The sequence below is a fragment of the Paecilomyces variotii genome (genome assembly GCF_004022145.1).
Source record: "Paecilomyces variotii strain CBS 101075 chromosome Unknown C8Q69scaffold_8, whole genome shotgun sequence".
In the NCBI taxonomy this organism is placed as follows: Eukaryota; Fungi; Ascomycota; class Eurotiomycetes; order Eurotiales; family Thermoascaceae; genus Paecilomyces; species Paecilomyces variotii.
In genome coordinates this window covers 617,946-640,519 of record NW_021167147.1, presented here as the reverse complement: position 1 = coordinate 640,519, position 22,574 = coordinate 617,946, and the positions used below count along the sequence as shown (strand labels likewise).

General features: G+C 49.6%; 9 protein-coding genes across 9 annotated transcripts; 2 read left to right on the top strand and 7 right to left on the bottom strand.

The window, feature by feature from the left end:
* Positions 1–75: 75 nt before the first annotated feature.
* Positions 76–1,461, bottom strand: C8Q69DRAFT_487464 (hypothetical protein; the record flags this gene model as incomplete). Its single annotated transcript, XM_028631984.1, has 1 exon — positions 76–1,461. One exon carries the CDS (start codon positions 1,459–1,461, stop codon positions 76–78), a length of 1,386 nt encoding a protein of 461 aa, XP_028483696.1.
* A 1,046-nt stretch (positions 1,462–2,507) lies between these two features.
* Positions 2,508–5,093, bottom strand: C8Q69DRAFT_472471 (malate synthase AcuE). The gene is made up of 2 exons (XM_028630979.1): positions 4,299–5,093; positions 2,508–4,188 (listed from the first exon to the last, which is right to left on the bottom strand). The coding sequence occupies exons 1-2, from the start codon at positions 4,657–4,659 to the stop codon at positions 2,930–2,932; spliced, it is 1,620 nt and encodes a 539-aa protein (XP_028483695.1). The 5' UTR covers positions 4,660–5,093; the 3' UTR covers positions 2,508–2,929.
* Positions 5,094–6,361: 1,268 nt separating this feature from the next.
* On the bottom strand, positions 6,362–8,065 carry C8Q69DRAFT_508398 (glutamine synthetase; the record flags this gene model as incomplete). Its single annotated transcript, XM_028632973.1, has 5 exons — positions 6,362–6,392; positions 6,453–7,142; positions 7,204–7,256; positions 7,316–7,572; positions 7,636–8,065. 5 exons carry the CDS (start codon positions 8,063–8,065, stop codon positions 6,362–6,364), a joined length of 1,461 nt encoding a protein of 486 aa, XP_028483694.1.
* Positions 8,066–8,376: 311 nt separating this feature from the next.
* On the top strand, positions 8,377–10,032 carry C8Q69DRAFT_314510 (short-chain dehydrogenase/reductase). The gene is made up of 4 exons (XM_028627292.1): positions 8,377–8,647; positions 8,723–8,809; positions 9,062–9,601; positions 9,660–10,032. The coding sequence occupies exons 2-4, from the start codon at positions 8,763–8,765 to the stop codon at positions 9,898–9,900; spliced, it is 828 nt and encodes a 275-aa protein (XP_028483693.1). The 5' UTR covers positions 8,377–8,647; positions 8,723–8,762; the 3' UTR covers positions 9,901–10,032.
* Positions 10,033–10,163: 131 nt separating this feature from the next.
* On the bottom strand, positions 10,164–11,286 carry C8Q69DRAFT_445950 (putative 5',5'''-P-1,P-4-tetraphosphate phosphorylase; the record flags this gene model as incomplete). Its single annotated transcript, XM_028629099.1, has 2 exons — positions 10,164–10,910; positions 11,110–11,286. The coding sequence occupies 2 exons, from the start codon at positions 11,284–11,286 to the stop codon at positions 10,164–10,166; spliced, it is 924 nt and encodes a 307-aa protein (XP_028483692.1).
* A 1,910-nt stretch (positions 11,287–13,196) lies between these two features.
* Positions 13,197–13,579, top strand: C8Q69DRAFT_508395 (hypothetical protein; the record flags this gene model as incomplete). The annotated part of the gene is made up of 2 exons (XM_028632972.1): positions 13,197–13,265; positions 13,328–13,579. The coding sequence occupies 2 exons, from the start codon at positions 13,197–13,199 to the stop codon at positions 13,577–13,579; spliced, it is 321 nt and encodes a 106-aa protein (XP_028483691.1).
* A 228-nt stretch (positions 13,580–13,807) lies between these two features.
* C8Q69DRAFT_508394 (hypothetical protein) lies at positions 13,808–17,297 on the bottom strand (the record flags this gene model as incomplete). The annotated part of the gene is made up of 5 exons (XM_028632971.1): positions 13,808–13,891; positions 13,954–15,401; positions 15,861–16,077; positions 16,345–16,754; positions 16,814–17,297. 5 exons carry the CDS (start codon positions 17,295–17,297, stop codon positions 13,808–13,810), a joined length of 2,643 nt encoding a protein of 880 aa, XP_028483690.1.
* Positions 17,298–17,903: 606 nt separating this feature from the next.
* Positions 17,904–19,052, bottom strand: C8Q69DRAFT_522497 (hypothetical protein; the record flags this gene model as incomplete). Its single annotated transcript, XM_028633545.1, has 5 exons — positions 17,904–18,084; positions 18,140–18,239; positions 18,292–18,391; positions 18,501–18,914; positions 19,010–19,052. The coding sequence occupies 5 exons, from the start codon at positions 19,050–19,052 to the stop codon at positions 18,010–18,012; spliced, it is 732 nt and encodes a 243-aa protein (XP_028483689.1). The 3' UTR covers positions 17,904–18,009.
* A 426-nt stretch (positions 19,053–19,478) lies between these two features.
* Positions 19,479–21,800, bottom strand: C8Q69DRAFT_472442 (hypothetical protein). Its single transcript, XM_028630978.1, has 5 exons — positions 21,386–21,800; positions 20,778–21,290; positions 20,383–20,703; positions 20,033–20,327; positions 19,479–19,975 (listed from the first exon to the last, which is right to left on the bottom strand). Exons 1-5 carry the CDS (start codon positions 21,452–21,454, stop codon positions 19,947–19,949), a joined length of 1,227 nt encoding a protein of 408 aa, XP_028483688.1. The 5' UTR covers positions 21,455–21,800; the 3' UTR covers positions 19,479–19,946.
* Between the last annotated feature and the right edge of the window lie 774 nt (positions 21,801–22,574).

Here is a 22,574-nt window from a genome sequence, read left to right as displayed (position 1 = left end):
GCATAGGACAGAGTGACGAGGGAGCGACGAGGCAGTTCCCAATCAAATCGCGTCGTCAAGCGAGTAACCACGTAACTACGTCGTGGTCATGGATGAGCGTACAGCGGCCTCAAAAATGTCGAAGTGTATTTTCCCTCGAATCTCTTTAGCCAGCTGTTCCGTTGTCGATGTATCATGTTGAGCGAACATCCATTGAGTAGCTTTCCTACCAGACGGTAACCGCATGACATCATCTTCAGTGATACACGTCTGGACATCCTGCCAGGGAATACGCATGATCTGCCCGCTTAGCCTAGAGCAGATATGACTGATGACAAGATCAGCACGCAAAATCCTATTAAATTTCCGATGCGGCGGGACAGATTTCCTGCATGTCCAGATATATTCCTTCCACTCAGGAGAATACCATATGACTTCCCTACGAAGCCTATGAATGAATAATGACCACGGGATCTGAATTCGTATAATGCAGGTCTCAGATGTGGGACATCTTCTTGCTGCATATTTCCGATACTCTTCGGCTGTCTCTTTCTCGGGATTCCAATAATACGCGATCTTATCCCAGTTGGTGTCTCCGCCCGGGTATGTTAGAAGGGGTGTTAGGTTAATAGTTCCATCATCGTTGACGATGCCTTCTTCCCGGTTCAATTCCTCATATGCTTTGCCTTTGTATAGAGAAATGTGGTCGTTTAGAGTATTGACTTCAGTCTGCATCGCCACGTATGCCTCCGGAAAGCGGAAATCACGAGGTGTCATGTTGATGGTTGCTGTCACAGCTGGATTCTGCGACGCGCCTTGCTCTTGAGGGAGACTGGCCTGGTGTCTTGACTTTTTCCGCTTGTTCTTATACTCTATGCGTTGGTTGGCATGCCTCCTGAGCAGTCTCTGCCGACTGAATAGAGCAGCATAATTCGTTTGAACGGTGTCCTTTGCCCAATAGTGGAGAGTTTCAGTACCGAAGATGCGAGAGAATCTGGGATCAGTGATTGCTTCTTGTATTTGGAGATTAAGGCCGATCTGTCTCAGCGCTTCTCTGTGGCTCATATTGTCGTATCGTCTTGACTTCAATGAGCCGATATGGCCAAAGACATACTGCATGAGATCATCGGGATTGCGATCAGGATCGGGCCGGTTGATGTATCTTTCATAGATGAGCTTTGCAGCGCTTGGCACGAATCCAACGTACTCGAGGACTTCGATGCTCTCTTCTTCCATCGGGATGTCGAAGGTTTGGATTACATCAGGTTGGAAACCCCATATTTTGACGGACGCTGACGAGCCTGAAGAAGACTTCGGCGGGCTGAATGCAGACGAGACCTTCCTCTTCCCACTGATATGTGGTTGGGCTTGGGGAAGAAGTATCCCGTCCTCCTCGAGGCACCTAATTTGCTCCTGTGTGAATACACCTGGGCCCGGTGGCAGATTCCGGGCGGACTCAGGACGAGGCTCTGGGAGCGACATGGTCTATAGATATATGAAAGAAAACCGTGGGACTAAATTCGAAGAGGTGGAAAGGCATTTGTATATAACAAGATAGGACTTGGTGATCGCAGAACAGAACTTAGAGGGTAAGATATAGCTTGGAGATAATGGGAGAGAAGTAGAAGAGGGGTTGTAGATAGCAAGGAAATAAGTGAGGAAATGAGAAATATATAATAATAAGGGACGTGAAAGAAAGAAAGGTATGTATAACTAGGTTGTTCACTTTTGTTTGGTAATAACCAGCAGCTAACTATACCTAGGTATAGAAAGGTTATTTCCAATATTGGCCTAGTTCGTCACCATACAGAGTAGTTACTTCTGTTGCAAAGTTTGGCCAGAATGAGAGTTACAATGTGACCATCCGGGCTGGCGTGACTTGGGTGTCAACTCTCCAGTGGTACAGGAGCCCGGCGCAGGAGCTAGTATTTAGTAATTAAGATGGCAAGAAATTTAATTCAAAGCTTTCCGTAACCCATTTAGTACTTTATTCATATACCAACAGACGGTAGCCTGTTTGATAATATATTTTTGTTTATGATGAAGCCCATAATACCGGGCACCTCAGGAAACAGAAGGAGGAAGGATACTGATTCTGATTTAGTCATATTTATACCTGGGTGATATAAGTAACTAGCTGAAGTCACCCACAAAGTAGGTACTTAATTACGCGGAACCCAGACCGAAGTTCCATGCAGCGAGGCCTTCACAGGAGACAAGTGATTCGCAGGGGGAATCAACCGTCATGTTAATTACATAGAGTGGGTGTCAAGGATATGAATGTCATACTGATGATGGCAATACTAGGTGAAACGCTGCTATTCAAGCTAGAGCAATGAATGCTTGTTATTCAACATAGAGAATGTAAGACGAGTAAGTATGCGCCATTGGAGACAGCCGGTAAGCGATTCTGCGTGCCTCCCCTTGAAACAGAAAGGGGTAAGGCCGACTACATTTACGAGCTGTAACATTCACCACAGAAGGGGAATGTGGACATCTACCATGGATCTTTACAACTTCACAGGAAGGGCTCTGAAGCAGTCGATATCGGAGATAGAGAACATCCAATACGAACCGAAAACTAACACCGTCGTTTTCCCCAAAATAGTATCCGCCACTGTATTTGAGCCTACTTATTCTTACTTGGACCGGAACGTGAAATAAATGGAAAGGTTAAGGAAACCTGCATTTCTCATAAAACTATGGAAAATATACATGACCGTAGAAAAGTTTTCATCAAACCGCTAAAAGAAACTCAAAAATCCACTGTCCGATCCAGACAATTTCACTGAAAAACAGTCCAAAGTAGGACTCCACGCAACAATTTTCCTTTCGGTTTCCCATCACCAGATTTTGTTTTCTGATGATGTAGGGCGTGGCGAAGGTTTTCTGCCGGCGTCAAACTTCAACATGGGTATCACTAAAGACCGGGCACTGCATCGAAACGAGTTTACAGCTTGGCAGCAGCGCCAGGCGTGGAGATCTCGTTGTACAGCAGGGTGGTCAAGAACTCAGCGTAGTCCTCACCAGTGACCTGGTCGGCGAAGTAGCGAGCAGCCAGCTGGAACTTGTTGCCCTTGGGGCCCTTGGTGGCAAGCTCGTTGGCCTGCTCCTGCAGCAGACGGAGAGCGTAGGCCTTGTCGATCTTCTTGCCCTCGCTGCTGGTCACACCGTGCTTGACCCACTGCCACAGCTGGCTGCGGGAGACCTCAGCGGTAGCGGCATCCTCCATCAGGAAGTTGATAGGGATACAGCCAACACCACGGAGCCAGCCCTCCATGTAGGAGAGACCGATGTTGAGGTTCTTGCGGATACCGTCCTCGGTGATCTTACCGGGAACGTTGGTGTTCAGCAGGTCATTGGCGGTGATGTTGACATCCTCGCGGCGGACAAACAGCTGGTTGGGAGTAGGCATGTACTTGTTGAAGATCTCCGAGGCAATAGAGGCCAGGGCAGGGTGAGCAACCCAGGTACCGTCGTGACCAGCACGGACCTCACGGAGCTTGTCGGCACGGACACCCTCCATGGCCTTTTCATTGGCAGCCGGGTCGTTCTTGATGGGGATCTGAGCGGCCATACCACCCATGGCGTGGACACCACGGCGGTGGCAGGTCTTGATGAGCAGCTTGACATAGGCGTCCATGAAGGGGACGGTCATGGTGACGTCGGCACGGTCGGGGAGAACGAAGTTGGGGTTGTTGCGGAACTTCTTGATGAAGGAGAAGATGTAGTCCCAGCGACCGCAGTTGAGACCGGAGCTGTGGTCGCGGAGCTCGTAGATGATCTCGTCCATCTCGAAAGCAGCGGTGATGGTCTCGATCAGGACGGTACCACGGATGGTACCACGGGGCATGCCAATGTAGTCCTGAGCCAGGTTGAAGACGTCGTTCCAGAGACGGGCCTCGAGGTGAGACTCCATCTTGGGCAGGTAGAAGTAAGGACCGGTGCCACGGGCGACCAGCTCCTTGGCGTTGTGGAAGAAGTAAAGACCGAAGTCGAACAGACTGCCGGAGATAGGCTCACCGTCAACGGTGAAGTGCTTCTCCTCGAGGTGCCAGCCTCGAGCACGAGCAATCAGGGTAGGGAGGGTGCGGTCGGTACGGAGCTTGTACTCCTTGCCACCCTGGGTGAAGTCGATCTGGCGACGGATGGCATCGTACAGGTTGACCTGGCCGTTGATCATGTTGTCCCAGGTGGGAGCGGAAGAGTCTGTTATCGTACGTGTGTTAGCTTAGTCCATCCAGACCGCTGATAGTTTCCAAACCAATCCCAATATAAGGATCAGATCAAGGCTTGTTGTTTCACTTTCAATCACATACCTTCAAAGTCGGCCATGTAGGTCCAGACATCGGAGTTCAGGGCGTTGACGACCATCTTGCGGTCCGTTGGGCCGGTAATCTCAACACGGCGGTCGACGAGACCAGGAGCTGGAGGGGCACCCTTCCAGGCATCGTTCTCACGGATGTGCTTGGTCTCGGGCAGGAAGTCGAGCAGGTTTCCTCGGTCAATCTCAGCCTGGCGCTGAATCCGGCGCTGGAGCAGAGCCTTGCGGGTGGGGTTGAAGGTGCGGTGCAGCAGAGCCAGGAAGGCCACGGCCTCCTTGCTGAGGATCTTGCGGGCTTCGTTGCTCACGTTGCCCAGGATGGCAACATCCTTCAGCTGAGCCTCGACGGAAGTCATGGTGAGTGAAAGACTGCTCGGTTTGTCTTGGTGTTCCTGTGTGGAATTTATGTTCCCGTAGTTTGAGGAGATAAGAATCCTCGTGATCGACAACGGCGTATATAGAGTCTCTCTCTGCGTATCCCAATTCAAGAGAGACTTCCAGTAAATATAAAGCTATATAAGATCACTGATGGTATCGATCGACGAGAGGAGAGATGGAAAAGCCGGGGAAAGGGAAGGACCGTGGGAACGGTGGCAGAGGGGAGACCGGGTGCTATATAGCTGGAGACGGCAGGACTACGTCAGACGATACATCTTTTTACCGCGGTCCATGGGCAGCCCCAAAAAGAGCGAGAAAGGGCCGAGAAAAGAGCCTGTGGCCAATAATAATAATAATAATGGAGACGCCATGATCGTTCTCAAGGGTGAGCGGAAGTTTTGATTCACTGCAATGGAAGACAAAAAGACGCTGTGAATTGCCCGCGGGAAACTGTCTGCTCTCGGCCGAATCCTGCACGCTGACTGGCCAGTTTGTTCTCCGTTCCCCGCGTTATCATGTCATCGTTATCGCCATCCGCGCCGTTCCCAGCATTGCTCCTCACTTCTCTAAGAATGTCTTCTTTTTTTTTCGTCTGGCGGTGTGGTAGTGTGGTGGTGTGTCAATGCGAGTATCTGTTCTGTTCTCTTCTCTTCTCTTGTCCGGGAGTAAATCATATCCTCTGTTAAGCAATAATCCCTTGGATTTCCCCGAACTCCCAGCAGCTCCGGGGAAGCTCAGATTCAGAAGCTCAAACGCCCCGCATGTCCGAGAAGCCGCGGCAACCAAACGGACGTCATCAGGCTCGGCGCGGTGGAAGATCACGTGAGAGCTCGCTGCCCCGCGTCCGGATTCTTCCGCAGTCGGACCAGTCCGGATTGCTCTTTAGATAGCAGTAATCATAATAATAATAATACTAATAATAATCAGACTATTAGTTAATTAATTACTCGTCAACTTATTGTTTTATTCCCTGACTCATCTGCAGGTAAAGTATAGACCATACCTTTTATCCTAGGAGTCATACTGTCATAGTAAACTCTCTATAATCCGATTACCTCTTCACGGAGAAACGTTTGTATGAAATCATATCGACCACAAGGTATATTGTACTCCAGTATGCTCTAGGATTATTTCTCCCGATACCTTCGGGCCAGCCTGCACAATCCTCTTTCCACCAGATTCCAGCCTTGTCCTCTCAGGCATGGAATGGATCTGCCATCCATCCGACGGTTAGCTCAGAATCAGATCAACGCATTGGGGAACTGGTCCACTTCCGGGGCAGCATGTTCTCGGCCGGGACATGGGCGACAAATCGAGTGAGTCATTATTATTTTCGACTCTCGACGGCACCTGCAACGCTAACAATGATAAAGTAATTCTAGTGATCCAATCATCGAATTCCAGCTGGGGAGACTGAATACCTAATGTATAAGATTCGAAAGTTTTATCGTTAACATTGCTTTCTGACTACCCTACACCCAGCATCAGGATGCTATCAAAGAGCATCGCTCCAAACCGATGGCACAAACAAGCCACCCATAGTCATACAGAAATCATAATCGATCTATCTGGTATCATGTACGGCGAGACAATAACATGTCGAGCCATGACCGGATCGACCAAAGGAAAGTGGGGATAGTACCATATCTATAGAGCCGTCCGAAGATCGAGCCCACACACTTAGACCGTCTCGATATATCGTCTCACCTCCCTAGCAGATAATGGTCAGCATCAAGTGGACATCATTGGGAACATAAAAAGGCAACCCCACCAGTCAGTAACAGCCTCCTCCCACAGGCGGACTTCATGCTCTCTCGTGCCACCAAAGTGTTCCACGAAAGCATCACCAAACACCTTCCGGGCCATGCTGTCCTTGGCCATAAATCGCACGGTTGCCTCCTTCAGATTCTTCGCCAGTCGGGTGCCCTGGTCGCTCGCGCTGCCTACATCTTCACCCTTACCCAGCGGAGGCACGGGAATCTCGAGCTTGTTCTCGACGCCATACCATCCCAAAGCAACGATGGCGGCAAGGACGAGGTGCGCATTGGTATCCGCTCCCGGAACGCGAACCTCAAAGCGCGTCGCCTTCGCGCTGGCTGTCGGCGGTGAGATGAGCCGGATGGAAGCTGCACGATGTTCCAGACCCCAGGATACGGTAACCGGAGCCCAGAAGTTCTCGACCAGTCGCTTGTAAGAGTTGATGGTCGGGGCCAGCAGAGGCATGATATCCGGCAGACCAGTAAGTAGACCGGCGAGGAAGTGTCTACCCAGGTCCGAGAGGTAGGCAACGTCCGGATAGGGAGCGTTAGCATCGGGCGTCTCACGCGCGAATAGATTCTTGCCCTCTTTCGAGACGATGGAGACGTGCATGTGGCCGCTGTTACCGGGGAGGCCCTCGCGGGGTTTCGCCATGAAAGCGGGTGTAATGCCGAATTTACTGCCTAAGGACTTCACCACATATCTGGCAGCTGTCAGCATGTGTATATTCTTCTGACTCTGAAGGGTCAACGGTGTATACTAACTTGAACAGACCTGCTCTATCCGCCATATCTTTGATCTCCCCGAATTGCAAGGCCTATCATTATAAAATCAGCGGTCGCCTTCGACAATGTTCTCAAGGTAACTGCGGCGTACAGCTTCGAACACACCAGGCCCACTCTCAGTATGCCATCCCTCGAGATCGCATCTGAATTGTTCGCATGCGTCGAAGATACCGTAGTAATACTCTTGGTTATGAATTGGCCGCGTCAAGCTGTACCCGAACATGCCTTCTGTCAGAGGCGGAAGAGCCTCGACAGGGTTGTTCTTCAGAAACGTAGCTGTGTTGGAGGAATTGCGTTCAGGGTTGTCGTTGCTGCCCGGTGCGCGGAACTGGTAGAACTCGTATTCCGCTGGACCAAGTCAGTTCAGACCCCAGTCGAGACAGCCTTGAGGATTGGGAACAGGATACATACCACCAGCCATCGCCTTATAACCCGCATTCTCCCACTTATCCATTGCGGTCTTGAGCAAGCCACGAGGACACGCGCAAATGGGCTCCCTGGTCTCTGGATCAAAAAAGCTGACCAGGAAGAACGGGACATTGTCCTCCCATGGTATCCGTCTGAAACTTTTCAAATCCGGAATCGCAACAAGATCCCTGTAGCCATTCTCCTTGTTGCTGATCTGCAATTCCTTGAAGTAAGTGCGGTCGTGCATATCCCAGCCGAAGATAACAGAGCAGAACCCGAAGCCTTCTTGTGCAATCGACAGGAACTTCTTCTTGGATATGAGCTTTCCTCGTAGGACGCCATCGACATCGATTCCAGCGACTTTCACCCTCGTATCGTTTTCCAGGACCTGGGCGACGTTGTCCAACGTGACCTCGATATCTGCGGAGGACATGGTGGCCTATTGAGAGCTTGCTTGTCAGGACCACAACGATTGGGCGGAAGAACGGCGTCAATACTTACAACGACTATCAAAGAAGAACCTTTTTACTACGGTCAACGATGAAGGTATGCGACTGGAGCGGACAGCACGACCAGTGTTCAAGTGAGGGGTGGAGGAGCTGAGGACGTTTATCGGAGCTTATCAAGATCCTTGACCGCCCGGGCACCAAGGAAGGTTAGACTCTGGTTACCTCTTCTTGTTCGATAGCGAAACACGTCGGACTAGATCTCGTATGTTCAGTGACAATAATGAAGTCAGGACTTTTATTCCTATCGCGATGTCTCTCTAGAAACGGTGTGTCCTAGAGTGAGTCAATAGAATAGTTACGTACTTGGACTGATTAGTTCCTGAGCAATGTGGCGTCTCTCCTGTCGGGTCGAGCTTAGATAAGAGAATCCACACATGCCACTAGACCCCGCCGCATTCACGACGGTGATTCTGCTGTCCTGTTCCTGAGAAGACATCGAACTTCCAGGCAATTAACGAGATCAGATCCAGAGCTGGGCATTTAACATCCTCAGCTCTCCACAAACTGTAAGTTTACCAGCGATTGATACCAGTCTGCGCCTGGCATTTGGAATGTTTGACTCAGTGTTAACTTGTCCGCAGGCGTTTATATCTCCCTTGAATCAACACTGCTGCTGCCACCATGGGTCGACTCGAAGGCAAGAATGCCATCATCACTGGCGCCGCAGGGTGAGTTATTTATTTCTATATAATTACTGAAACCCGTGGATTGCAAAAGGCCCTTTGGTCCTGCTTGTCAAGCGCAAGTGGTTTGATCTGGCCAGTGTATTTATTCGCATGGCATGCGGGGCTCTTCTACATCATGTTTAGCATGCTTTTTTTCTACCTTCACCTAGTATCTTGAAGCTCCTTTTCAAGCTACTTGGGGCAACATCGACTCAGAAGTCACTTGACGAAACGAGACATGCTAACCGCTACCAGTGGAATCGGTCTGGAGACCAGCATCCTCTTTGCCCGCGAAGGTGCCTCTGTCCTGATGGCCGATATCTCCGAGCCTGCACTCGAGAAAGCCCTGGCCAAGGTGAAGGAGCTGGTTCCTAACGCCAAGCGCGTCGAGACGATCAAGTGTGATGTCTCCAAGGAGTCCGACGTGAAGGCCATGGTGGAGTCTCAGGACAGCTGGGGCGGCACGGATGTCATCTTCAACAACGCGGGTATCATGCACGCCGATGACGCCGACGCTCTCGACACTCCCGAGAAGATCTGGGATCTGACCCACAACATCAACGTCAAGGGAGTGTGGTTCGGTTGCAAGCACGCCGTCCTGAGTCTGCGCAGACACAAGAAGACCAAGGGTAGCATCATCAACACGGCCAGTGTGGTTGCCCTGGTCGGTAGTGCTACTCCTCAGCTGGCGTACACTGCCAGCAAGGGTGCTGTCCTAGCTATGACCCGCGAGCTGGCCATTGTGCACGCCCGCGAGGGATTCCGTTTCAACTCTCTCTGCCCTGCTCCTCTCAAGTATGTCTCACCATGCACTTCATGATTATCCACTGAGCAATATACTAACAATCAACAGCACTCCTCTCCTCCAGGACTGGCTTGGTGACGACCAGGCCAAGCGCCACAGACGTGAAGTGCACTTCCCCACTGGCCGTTTCGGAGAGGCCATCGAGCAAGCCCAGGCCGTCGTCTTCCTCGCCAGCGACGAGAGCAGCTTCGTCAATGCGGCCGACTTTGTTGTCGATGGAGGCATGACCAAGGCCTACGTTACCCCTGAGGGACCAGCTGTTCCTCCTCCCCAGAACCTGGCTCGGTAAACCGGTCATGATAGATACCTTTAGAATAATACCTTTTTCTTCCCTATTAGCATAGACGGGATGCTAGTTCTCATATCTATATATCTGAACATTATTAAAAATAACAACTATCTACAAATGAATCGAGCAAGAAGAAGAAAAAAAACTCCGTATATCCGTCTTCCCTGCGCAGAGCTTTTTTTCCTGAACACAAACCCCCATAACGAAAGCAGCTCGCAAACAAACAGATCACAAAAACAACTATATCTAGAAGTAGAGAAAACCTACGCATCAATAGGAACACCCAAATAAGCCAAATAATCCGTATACCCCAACTCGGCCCATCTCCTCCTCTCCTCTTCATCCTTAATCGCCACAAGCCCCAACATCCCCGCCGCATTCGACCCATTCGGTCCACCAGGACCAAACGTCCTGCGCGGAATAAGCACCATCCACTCCTCCGTCATAGCGACATTATAATCACCATCCACATCCCCAATCCTCACCAACACATCCTTCGTCAGCGCCAGAAGCCGGTCATGGATCCTCACAACATCCCTCGCCGTGGCATGTTCCGGAATCCTTAACACGAAATGCTTAAACGACACGCCGGAAATCCTACTCTCCACTTCATCCCTAGCAGACGCCGACGCTCTCGCAGGCCAGATTTCAAACTCCGGCTCTGCAAACAGCTGCATGTGCTTATGGCCCTGAGACGAGCCGGAATTCACACCGCAGTTATAGATCATCAGGAGACGGGTCGTAGAGAATGATTTCATCACGGCCCATACGGCAGTGAGGTCTGTGGCGGTCAGGTCGTCTTCTTGTAAGGCGAACTCGCGCGTGGGTAGGACCAGCATGGGTCTGTAGATGCAGTATTTATTTACTAGGAGACGATGGGATGCGCCGATGTTGGTGATTACTTCGTCTGGGTTGGGGTTGATGAAGGGTCCGCTGGATTTGATACGGCCGGGGTCGTTGGGTGGTAGGACTGGTTTGTCGGATAGGATGGGGGTGATTCGGAATTCGAACTGGGGGTTTTTTTTTCGTTAGTGGATGTGTGGGAATGAGTTTTTATATATTATTTTATCAATTAATCCAACAGGTAGAAAGCCCAATAGGGAAATCCGACATGAATAGGTAATCCTCTCCCGACTACTAATAGTGGGTAGTAACCGAAACGGAAACGAACGAATGAATGAATGAATAAAGTAAATAAAGAAAACCTACCAGAAACCCATTATGCGAATAGATCTCAGTCTTCGTAACTTCATAGAATATGCGCCGTTCATTAACCATACTATCGAACTTGGCATATGTCTTGGCCTCCAGATCCGCCGGTAAGCCCAAACTCTTGAAGTCATCCTCCTCATCGGCACCATTCTCTGATATCCGAGTTGACGACATAGTGCGATGATTGCTACTACTGCAATTACCAGTTGCGATTGGAATGAAGCCTCAAATAACCGCTAGACGAGAGGTAATTTGAAGTGACGCTGCGTGCGTTCTGTGAAAGTCTCCCCCACCGCTGCCGTCAGAAACAACCCCCCTTTTGATATTCCAGCGGGGATTTCCCAGGACGAGTACTGAATTAAAAAGAAACTGAGACTGAAGAGGGAAAATAAGCAAGAATGAATGAAAATTTGCTCCTCTGATTTTCCTGGATTACTTCTTCAATTCCTGAAGGTGTGACTCTTTCTCTGGTTGGCCACACCGATGATGATGGTCCGGACGCGGGCTAGGTAAGCGTGGCCGATGCCAAGAAGAGCGCTCTCGGCATCCAAGACAAGGCCATCATCAATCGGCCTTGGGAATATTCTCCCATGATCCACATGTGCGTATATTCAATGTTCTTCGAGGATAATGATACTCCGAAAGGAAATATTCAAGAGCAGTTATTTTTCAGGGCTTGGTAGCGCTGCGTGGTAATACCATCTGGGGGGATAGGTTGTCTACTTAGAGAGAGTAGAAAAATACATATATTCCTGCGATTCTACATTTACGGAAACCTTCATAACTGCTACGTCATCCTATAGAGTCTATATAATTCACAGTTGATATATCTTAGAATGGACTTTCAGAAATTGTGATAAATACCTACAGAGTCACATACATTGTAGTCGAGTATGGTTGCCATTGTCCTTCTACACACGGTCGGCAGCCAAAGCACCGGCTCAAGCCTAAGTCTAACCTTAAGTGTACTTTGTGCGGAGTATGGCATAATATTAAATAGCATCTCAGCCTGCATTGCGTTGATGGTTTTGGAATAAAAGGACCCTACATAGCTGTATTGGTGTTAGCAGGTATGCTTGAAGTGCATGGCCATATACTTACTTCTCTAATCGCCTGACACTATCGAATGGCGTCCGACATTCTTCACCTAACCCGAGTCCAGCATTCTGATGGCAATCCCTCGTGTTTCCTGTCAATTCCCAAAGATGAATATAATGAAAGACAAAACGTTTCATCGAGACCCTTGAAGATCGAAACCAACTTGCTCTGTGGAGAACTACGCGCGTCCGTGTTTCGTTTCAGCGATTAGATCTGCAACGCCATTGGTTCCCCTGACGGATGCTCCAAAACACCCGTTGGATTTCATCGCCATCCATCATATCCATGGATGGTTTGGACATTGCTCATCAATGTTGGTTGATCCCCAGATGCAATTTTGCTCTTTTCTCTGGATCGCCAATGTTCTACAAGTGCCACATTGGTTTTGGACAGAGACCCATATTGCAGGAACCGGCGACTCGTGGTCATCTAATGAGGTGATCGATCGTTCATGTTTCTCCAACCTGTCATGGTCTCTCGTTTCATGAAACACGTACTCCGTACCGCAGTGACATGTCCCTCCACAGCATGATCGCCATCTGCTGAAGTCCAGACCGAATGATATCGTTTAGATCCCGCAGACCAGGTCCCGATGGAACGATGTGCCGTCTTGTTCACGCAATCCGTCCAACCCACCTCGATGGCTTGCGCATGTAGATCTAGACCTGGACTGATCAGCAATGGGCCCCAGTACCTGGTTACATTGCTTTCCCGTCTGGTGGTGAAGGAAGGACAATCATAGTCCCTGCAGTCCCAGGAACTGAAATTTAAATACCCTCCCTCTATCTGGTGAGTGAACCTCTCTCTTGAACCACATCTAACTAACTATCCACTGTCTCTGTTTTTTCTTTGCAACCGTCAACACATACTTTTTCAATTCTTTACCTCGAATCGCTGGTAGATTCAAAGGAACGACTCTTTGGGAAGTCCATTCATTACCTATCTGCTCCTTTTGAAAAAAGCAAGAAGTACACCAGCACATCAAAATGAAGTTCATCGCGTCTATCTCTGCTGTTCTGCTCCTGTCCGGCTCTGTTGTCATGGCCGCTCCTCAGGTAAGTCCCATAGTCAACTCTAGACATATGTGACCGGCAGCTCATTCGATATCCGGAAACAGAACAACAGCCCTTACACTTTGACCATCACGGGCTTGTCTGTACCAACCCCCAGTGGCTCCCCCAGTGGCTCGCCCACTCCATTCCCTTTCAGCAGCGGTGCCCTCCCTACTCCAAGTGGCGCTGCTCCTTTCCATGGCCGACGCCCACACCCACACCATGGCGAAGGCGGCTCTCCTGGTCCCTTCCCTGGCAAGACTCCTCAGGACGGCAGCTTTCCTTTCAAGCGTAACGCCCGCCAGCTCAAGGCATAAAACGATAACGCAGACACGACACCACGGTTCACTCTGAACGTGGGGAATTGACACTGGGCTTGTCTGATACGACGAAGGCTGGAACTGGTTGGAATAGAAACAAATCTTCATTTCGATGAACATATGTGCTATGTTGTATATTATTCAGCTAGGCTGAGTTATGGAATTCAAGAAACAAGAGATTCATCTTTACTGGACGCTGTAGAATCATACTCCCTATCATTAAGACTACTGTGATGAGCGTAAGAGAGCCGATGCCTCCGCGAGCTGCTGCTGTGTTGGACGGTTGACAATCAAAAGGTATAGTATGTCCTTCACAGTCACTAAAGTCAGTATGTCCGCGAAGAAGCACTTACGCGTGGGGGACCACTTACCTTCTTGAGAAGTGTCAATCCCCCTGATAGTAACGTAGGTAAGGCCCCAGTCTTAGCCTTGCGAATGACGCCATCTGTAGACGAGCTTCTACCTTCACCACCGGACGTCTGCTTGTTATTTCGACCTCCAAGACGACCAGGTACAGGCAGCGACGGAAGTTGCACACGTCCTCCCGTCAACAAGGCCAATGGATCACCACTGCTCGCAGGATGGTTAGGATCCGAGTAAATCGACTTGAACGTCTCCTTAGGCCCCGCATTGGCTATCATGCTCTGCGGATGATGCCCTGCCCATTTCGCCCGTGCTCTCCTATCCATATACTCTTCGACAAAATTCGACGATCGTTTAAGTCCATTTTTCTTCTTAACTTGTTCCTTATCTGCGACCAGATCATCAAGCCCGGGGAAAATCACCGGTGAGAACTCAGGCCACTCGAAAGTCGGCACTCCTCCCGACGGAGCGAACTTTCGCTTGAACTTCTCGTATCCACTGCTCTCGCCGTTCGATACTACCGGCGCGAGCGACGAGTCCACATCGAAAGTAGCTGTCGTGATCATTTCCTGTAGCTGGCTGGGCTTCCAAGTCATGATAATAGCGACAAGTCCTCTGGGCGCGAAGAATGAATCGTTGATCCTATCAAGGAAACTATTCGTTTTCACCCGACTATGGATCTCATCGCCTATATTCGTAGCCACCTGGATCGCAATGGAGATAAGTAAAGCGAAGTGATCCGGAGCGAATAGCCCAGCGATAGACGCCAGGTTGAGGGCTTGGATCAAGCCGCTTGGCTGGACGGCCTTGTTCAGATTGTCGATGAAATCGAGGAAAGTCACTTGGTCGATTCCGACATCGTTGAGAAGGGGCGGCGCGTATGCGCGGATGAAACCTCTTGATCGCTTGCCAGGGCGGCGTTGGGTGATGAGGACAGGTAAAGGGAGGTTTGGGGGTTGTGTTCTTTGAAGGGGTGGTGAAGAGTGATTCTGTAAGAACGACTCTGCAAGTTGAGGAAGCTGTTCTTCGCTCACGGAGTACGGTGGAGGTTCCTGGCTGCTGAGACGATCTTGTGCTTCGTCCAGCTGCCAGGTCGCTTCGTACATTTGCTGCGGGATGCTGGATGAATAATACTCGTTGAGCGTGTCCTGCTCGTCATGTGTAGCGGAGTAATTATCCTCATCGTGTGGGTGATGCTGACTATTCCCTTCATGGATAGTAGGTGGTGGATTGTCTTCTCCCTCATTTGCCGTTGTAGTTTTCTTCTTCTCCTTGTGATGATGGTAGGCTTCTGCTGCGAGCCCGATGCCAGCGGCCAAACCTCGCAGGATCTTTCCAGTTATTGGATCAACCAAAAAAGGTAATGGGCGGCTACCTCTGGGGTTTGCAGCGTTGGAGTCGCCTTCTCTCAGTTCAGCTGCAGATATTGCGTTGTTGATTGTTGTAGGGCTGCTGACTGAATGATTGAGACGAGTCTACAACGACGAGAGACACGAAGAAAAATCCCTTATGTACCTACTACAAACACTACGTGGACAGTTCAGCTAGGAAAATAATGGGTTATACAGGTCTAGTCCTTATACCACACTCCAGATGCTAATTATAATCTGATTCAAATCCATTCTCTAGCTATGGTAGAGTAGAGCCGATTATCGACCAATGCAAAGCAACGGACTGATTATTTAGTTGCGGTGCACTTGACCCGAATAGGAGAAACAATGGCCAAGAAAACAGTCTACACCAATCATCTGTCGTTAGAAATATACTAGTGTCGCATCACCAGTATTTAATATTATGGAGTTGAACCGAGCAACTTTTATATTATTACTGCGAATGAGATAGGGTCTTGGATGCACTAGGCTTCTCTGAACTTGGAATGTCCCATGGAATGGTTAGGAGAGGGGACATCACGTACGGTGGAAAGATGGTCGTGAATCTATCTGGAAGCTTGCCCCTTGGTGCAACTGGACTTGCTCAATGTGCTGAGTTGACAGCTGCGTGGATGGGCCAACAATCGACTCGTGGACAAGACGTGGGTTGTAGTGCAGCATAACATGGGCCTGATGAACGTCTACAACCGCGCCAATGGAATGACCAATGCGAAGGGCAGCAATAACGGTGCTGAAGCTAATCTATAAGCGAGTCAACCAAAGAAATCCTATGCGACACGTATGTTTAATTATAATCTACTGTCTCTGATCTGTCCTGGTAATTTTGCCGCGCCTACCTCAAGGGAGGAAAAAGAATCTCAACCGTGCTTTTGTTGGTATTACCTAGTACATTCGTACAAATTCGCAGAATACTTCTGAAAGCCATCACCAGACAACAGACTGAGTTGATAAACCAGCTCACTCCTACTTTGTTCACTGGTTCTTCTTGTAGATCAGCCAAGAACCCACAGCCCCGTCTTCGTAATCATCGAGAACATGCTCCTCCCGCGTGCTCATGAACGTCTTCACAATCTGCGCACACAATGCCTCCTCAGCGCCATACGATTCATCCGACGGAACCATTCTCTGATTTTCGTCATATTCGATTCCCTCAAACCTCGATCTGAGGCGTCCACGGGCGTCAAGCCAAGTCTCAGCTTCCCCGCCCAGGTAAAGAGCGGGATCATGCTCGAAACAGCGCAGATCGACAATCTGTTCTGCGCCTGGGCAATAGGCGAAGGAGTTGCTGGTGATCTTTTGGAAACCCTCCGGGTGGTCCACAATCTGGATTCCAAGGTAATGGCAGAGTTCGCGGTCAACATCATTGAACCTAGGTTCTTGTGCGAATAGTTTCGGAGGCTTGTCACCCTGGCAGGACGCTATCACAAAATGTCAGATCGGGCATGCATATAAAGCTTTATTCGACGACAATTCATACCAATCAAGCTCGCAACAGAGCAGAACACGGCAAACTGCAGCAAAGAGCGCTGTCTGCACTCTTCTGTGGATATGCTGCCATGTTTGGCCGAGCTAGGGCTTCCGGGCCCGAGCAGAACACAGTGGTCGACACAGATTTGTCCCTCAGAAACGAGACAACGCAACATGATCTCAAGATCTTTCCAACATTCGGAGTTCTTCCATTCGTCGCACTTCTTGGTATAGTCGTTCTTGACTTCCTCAGGGGTGGAAGTCGGTTCGGTTTCGACTATGCCGTAGGAGCACAGGTGACCACCGTCTCTGGGATTTTTGAACGTACACATTATGGTGCGACGGCCATTCTTGATTCCGATGACTTCACTGCTCTCGTGTCCCTCTTTTGGCTCGATATAGCACATGAGAGTGTTCTCGTCGACACATGTGGGGTCGGGGTGGCCATCAGCGTTTGCTCTGTGATCCTCCTGGGAAATGGAGTTGGTCGACATCTTTGGGTAATAGATCGTAGATGATGAAGACTGATGATTTCTTAAGGAAGCACAGATGAAGCGAGCACAGAACCAAAGAGAGTGTCTAGCAGCTTCACAAGAAACGCTAGGGTGGGAGGGGTGAGGGGTGGCTTGATGAAAGAAGATCGTTCCCTGATAGCTGTAATGGAAGTTGACGGGAATGGTGAATGATGAGGGTGAGAATTGACAGATATTAATATGCTGCTGGGGAGGGCACGCGTCCTGTGTGTCAAGGTAGGAGCAAGTACCTTCCAACGCGTAGCCTTCTTTGACCTCCTGGACAGCTCCCCTTCCACTTTGTCTGCTAAGGGTTCAATTTCTGAGAATATTGTGAGAAACTAGAACCTATGTGAATAGTTTGATTGACTACAATCCTAATAATAGATGCATCAGCACCAGGTCGCTATGGCACAAGCTGAGCTGCGTCACGCATCTACTACCCGGAACAACGGGTATGCAGTTTCACCTGCGGCGATCCATCTAAACCAGACATTAATCAAAGAAGACATTCTGAATGGGAAACACTGTCTTGGATAGTAGGCAGAGCAGTCTATGCTATTTGTAGGACTTAGGATATCAAACAGCGGCAAGTTTCTGTAGTCTATCAACTTCAAGAGGTACTATCCCGAATATAAGTACATTTAGCTTTCGTTTTTGCTTCCATTCCAGGCCGCACTCATAGATATACTCTTTACCAAGGGATCTCCGTGCCATCAATAGCATTGAAGAACTTTCCAGACGTGCTCTCGCGGCTGGCTTTGTCAATCTGAATAAGCAAGTTAGCTCCATCAAGTCCACTTATTATCCAAAGAGACACTTACTACAGCGATAGTTTTGCTGGTGCTTTCTTCCAGAGAGTTAGGGGCAAGTTCCAGTCCTATTAACTTTGCACCCCTGTTGCCCGTCTCCGTCTGGACCAAACTATAATAATATGGGAATAAGCTCCCCTGAAGGGGCGGAGGGGGGTGCTTACCCAGGATGGACAGCGAAGGCAGTGAGCCATTTTTCAGAGCTGTGTATGGCCCTATGATCATCAATGTTAGTGTTACTGCTTTCACCATTTCCAGAACAACCTGCGATTATGTGAAGAAACAGGACTAGGTATTAGAAACCTGAGTTCCTACGTAGTCAACCAATTCATTCCAGCCTTCGACATTCCATAGGCTGCTACGCCTAGCGCACCTTGTGCCTCCAGGAGTCCAATGGAACCAGCGGCACTCGACATAGACACCCACTTGGGCGACTTCTTTGAATTTTCGAGCAAGTGCCTGACTGCCTGGAAGAGAATAAGAGGGCCGGCCGCGTTGACATTGAAGGCAGTGATCACATCGTTCACATCAACTGTGGCAATTGGGGTAAGGACAGGACAGACGCCTGCATTTGCAATGACAAGATGAATGTAGGAGATATCAATAGCCTCAATTTCCTTGATGGCCTTTGCAATGTCAGTGCTTGAGGTGCTCTCGAAGGCAACGAGAAGTAGTTTAGAACCAATGGCAACGGGGTTATCTTTGAGCTCCTGGACACTCGCGTCTGAGGTGTCGACAATATGGTTGGACCGGGCGAGATATGCTTGAGCCAAGGCCTTACCAATTCCTAGAATGGACATTAGCTCGGATACCTAGGTAGCACAGTAGATGACCCCCTCGACGGGAGAGGGTTTGACTTGGTGAGTTGTAAATAGAACATACCTGTCCTCACGCCAGTGATAAAGACAACGGTTGAGTTAGCCATGACTTGGAGCTGCTTCGGACGAGATAAATTAGTATTATCTTGCATGGCTTTTACCGGAGACGAAATGGGCGGAGCGATCAATCGAAATTGATTTCTGCTACAGAGAGGAGCAATTTGCTTCGTGAAGTCAGTCCTTATATTTCACTAGAGTAGATAGTAACTACACTCCTTCTACATCTGTCATCCTCGAAAAAGACAAAAGAACTGGGGTCGCTTGAAGAGAGATTCCTGCATAGATTCGAGAAATCTACCTACTTAGCCACTTAGCGGAGGGCGGACGAAGATCTCGGAGATGCGGTCCGATTATCAATCGGTTGCCACTTTAGGGTTCGTCCGCAGCGGCGGAAATACAGATCGTTTGGAGCATTAATCTATGTATGTACTTTGTCGGTCAACATACTCGGACGAAATAATAAGCTTTAGGGGCTTTACTAATATAAAAGCTCGGGCAGTTGTTTCATCAGTAGCTGTGAACTATCCAGCCTGATTCAAGGCTGTTTGATTATATCAGATGGAAAGACACCCGAGTTGTTCACGTTCCCTGTAAAGAAATAAATGGTCTCCATCAAATTGTTACATCACTCGAGAAACAAATGCTCCACATAAGCTTAGGCTAAAAGTTACAGTTTTGCGTATCATAAATGGTGGATAAGAGAATACCATCCGATTGAAAAGAAAAACGACGCCCAACGTCGAAAGTGACAAAAGCAAGTCGTGCCAGCATCATAATTGGAAGAGTGGAAATACGAGTATCGATAAGAAGAAACAGACCCCAATTCTGACCGAGACACCATCAGGAACCACAATTTCAGACTAGAGTACGGGATTTGACTCGAACATATATGTCACTCGCTGAATAACGGTCAAAGCATAACTAAATCGTGTTGTAGCATATCAGTTCACGCGGAAAGCGTCGAAGATGACTAGGATGGAGTTAGCAATTTATTTCGTTTAAGTTATCTGTAAGGGGTTGCACATACTTTCATGGCCTCTGCGACAGCAGCTGCCGATCCACATCAGGGTATTCACAAAGGCATATCGCTCATCACCGGTTTCCATAGAGAGATTGATGCGATACTTATATGTGTTCGGGTTAATGGTATCGGCGACATTAGGATCAGCCAGCTTTTCCAGCACGTCCTTAGCGCCAGTCAACCAACCATTGGTCTTGACGACAATGAAAGCGGGAGGCTCGTCGGCAGTCTGTAGCATGTAGTTGGCTTTAATGCTTGTGGCCAACTCCTTCACCACGACCTGAGAATCCTGTCCACCAGGCTGTACATAGAAATTAGCATTGGACAGAGCTTGAAAGATGAATAAGAGCACATACCAGAACCACACCCTTGCCCCATCGACCAGCCCACTGTCCACCAATGAAGGTGATCCAGTCCCTCTGTCCCCAGATGCCTGCGCCAACGGAGACTTTAGGGTTGAGCTTTATACTCATGCGGAAATCCAGTTCCAGAGAAGGCGTAGGTATCTGCAAAGAGCGAGCAATATCACCCTCCGGGAATGTGTGGAGCAGGTTGTTGGCGGGAATAGAATCCTTCATGACATTGAGGTAGGTCGGGCATTCGAGCAGATGTTGGCGCTGTCTGCTTGTGTTCTTTGCGCGAACTTGCTGACAGTAGATGCATTGGACAGACAGACACTGGATTCATTCATTAATATATACCATTCATTAATATATACCATGAGACTCCGATGCAACAAAGCCATCCTTACCTTGTCTTCCTCCTTAGCGCGGAACTCGACGAAAGCAGCGTGAACATCATCCAAAGGCGGCGCGGGCAGATTAGAGGTGCTTGTCCTAGGCTTACTGGAAGACTTAGGAGTATGAACAGGACGCTGCTGGGGTTGAGGTACGGCCGACGAACCGGCTGGTGCTGCGGTAGCACCCGGCGTCGGCAATGGAGGACGGTTCGACAGATTCTGCAGCGGCGTCTGCATCGCGGCAGTATGAGGGTTGACGCCGTTGGACATCATCGGTCCGTTTGTGTTGGGCAACGTGCCCGCCGCTGGCCCAGGGCCAGGTCCTGGGGCTGTGGCAGCTGGTCCATTTGGAGTTGCGGGATAGCCGTTGGCAGGGCCGATGCCATTGGGGCCAGGAGCTGCTGACTGCGGCTGAGGGGCATTGGGATGACCGCGGAGACCGGGACACTCGAGGAGATGTTGCTTCTGACGAGAGGTGTTCTTTGCCCGGATCTGCTGGCAGTAGATACACTGCACGGAAAGACACTGGAGACCAGAAAGAGGGTTTGTATGTCAGTATTGAAGACGTCGGGTGGTGGGTTGAAATATTACCCAGATACGGGAAATACAGATTCACACACCTTATCGTCTTCCTTGGCGCGGAACTCGACGAACGCCGCGTGGACTTCCTGGTCGACCGTGCGACCCATGATTTCCCCCAGATACACGACTGATCTTTGAATTCAGATGCCGGGAGGTACTTTACAGTTCTCGAAACTGGCTGAGACTCGATGACGGTTGACTTGCGAGGGTGTCGGTCGCGTCGAAGGTGTTGGAACGGGCGAGGGAGGCAGAAGGGAAAAGGAAACGGGAGAGGGTGGGAAAGACAAGACGAGACGAGACGGAGACAGAGACAGGACAAGACGGTGGCGCGGTTAAGTTACGCGAGCTCCGTCAGAAACCGCCTCGGCGTAATTTTCCTCCCGCGGCTGGCCGCTCATCGCTGCCTCGTTCGACTAAGTATTAATATTAAGTGATCTAGATATGTCCCGACTGTGCTGAACTTCAAGCATCCTGTCCGTGTTGATATCTTTTATCTTGTTTTACCCGTGGCGCTCTCCTTTCCACCGTGCAATTTGGCACCATCAGCTACAGTCTTATTATGCTGGAGCGATTCGCGCGTGGAACCGCTGAGTGCAACCAAAGTTGAGCACGATCTACTGCCCGCGTGTGCGTGATATTCTGGAACTGGCAGAGTGGGCGCTCCAATGGACGTATTGGGCTGCTAGTCAACATGGCGATTGGGAGTTCCTATTTTCTGTGGCTGGCCTGAGATAACTCGACGCGTGTCGATCGGTCCTACCGGTCGCATTGGCATTGTCACTATGGGAATCCGAATCGAACACGTCAATGTGAAATGGTTTCCGATCATATACAACGGAGCCCCGTGCTATTCTGATCCGCAGACAAGTCTGGTGTTTCAAGCCCAAAGCTGCTAGAGCTCGACTCAGCGCGTCGCCCACCCAAGTAGGGCCGCCGACTCGTAGGACTTTTGGTAGATGGCAGAAATTTCACAAGGTCGATCACGCGCGCTGGACCATAGCCCCAGAAGTGATACAATCGACATCAAAAGAAATCTCCTTAGCCCCATGTAAATATAAAATTAGTAGGTCTCATTATAGTTGTCATCAACCTTGCTATGCATGCTCGTCAAGCTAACGTACTAAATGTACCGTACGCTGTATGGCTGTAAACGTAACCGTCCCCGGTATGCGTACGGCGTATCTGTACACCCGTCATAACCACATAACTATGTTGTAGACTGAGCCT

Excerpts from the sequence above, each read along its gene's own strand:
- C8Q69DRAFT_472442 (XM_028630978.1), bottom strand. The coding sequence starts at position 21,454 with ATGGGTCGCACGGTCGACCAGGAAGTCCACGCGGCGTTCGTCGAGTTC. Across the intron at positions 21,291-21,385 it reads GCGCCAAGGAAGACGATAAG|TGTCTTTCCGTGCAGTGTAT; the intron begins GTGTGTGAATCT and ends TCTGGTCTCCAG. Across the intron at positions 20,704-20,777 it reads GCGCTAAGGAGGAAGACAAG|TGTCTGTCTGTCCAATGCAT; the intron begins GTAAGGATGGCT and ends GAATGAATCCAG.
- C8Q69DRAFT_314510 (XM_028627292.1), top strand. The coding sequence starts at position 8,763 with ATGGGTCGACTCGAAGGCAAGAATGCCATCATCACTGGCGCCGCAGG. Across the intron at positions 8,810-9,061 it reads ATCATCACTGGCGCCGCAGG|TGGAATCGGTCTGGAGACCA; the intron begins GTGAGTTATTTA and ends AACCGCTACCAG. Across the intron at positions 9,602-9,659 it reads CTCTGCCCTGCTCCTCTCAA|CACTCCTCTCCTCCAGGACT; the intron begins GTATGTCTCACC and ends AACAATCAACAG.
- C8Q69DRAFT_472471 (XM_028630979.1), bottom strand. The coding sequence starts at position 4,659 with ATGACTTCCGTCGAGGCTCAGCTGAAGGATGTTGCCATCCTGGGCAAC. Across the intron at positions 4,189-4,298 it reads CTACATGGCCGACTTTGAAG|ACTCTTCCGCTCCCACCTGG; the intron begins GTATGTGATTGA and ends GTACGATAACAG.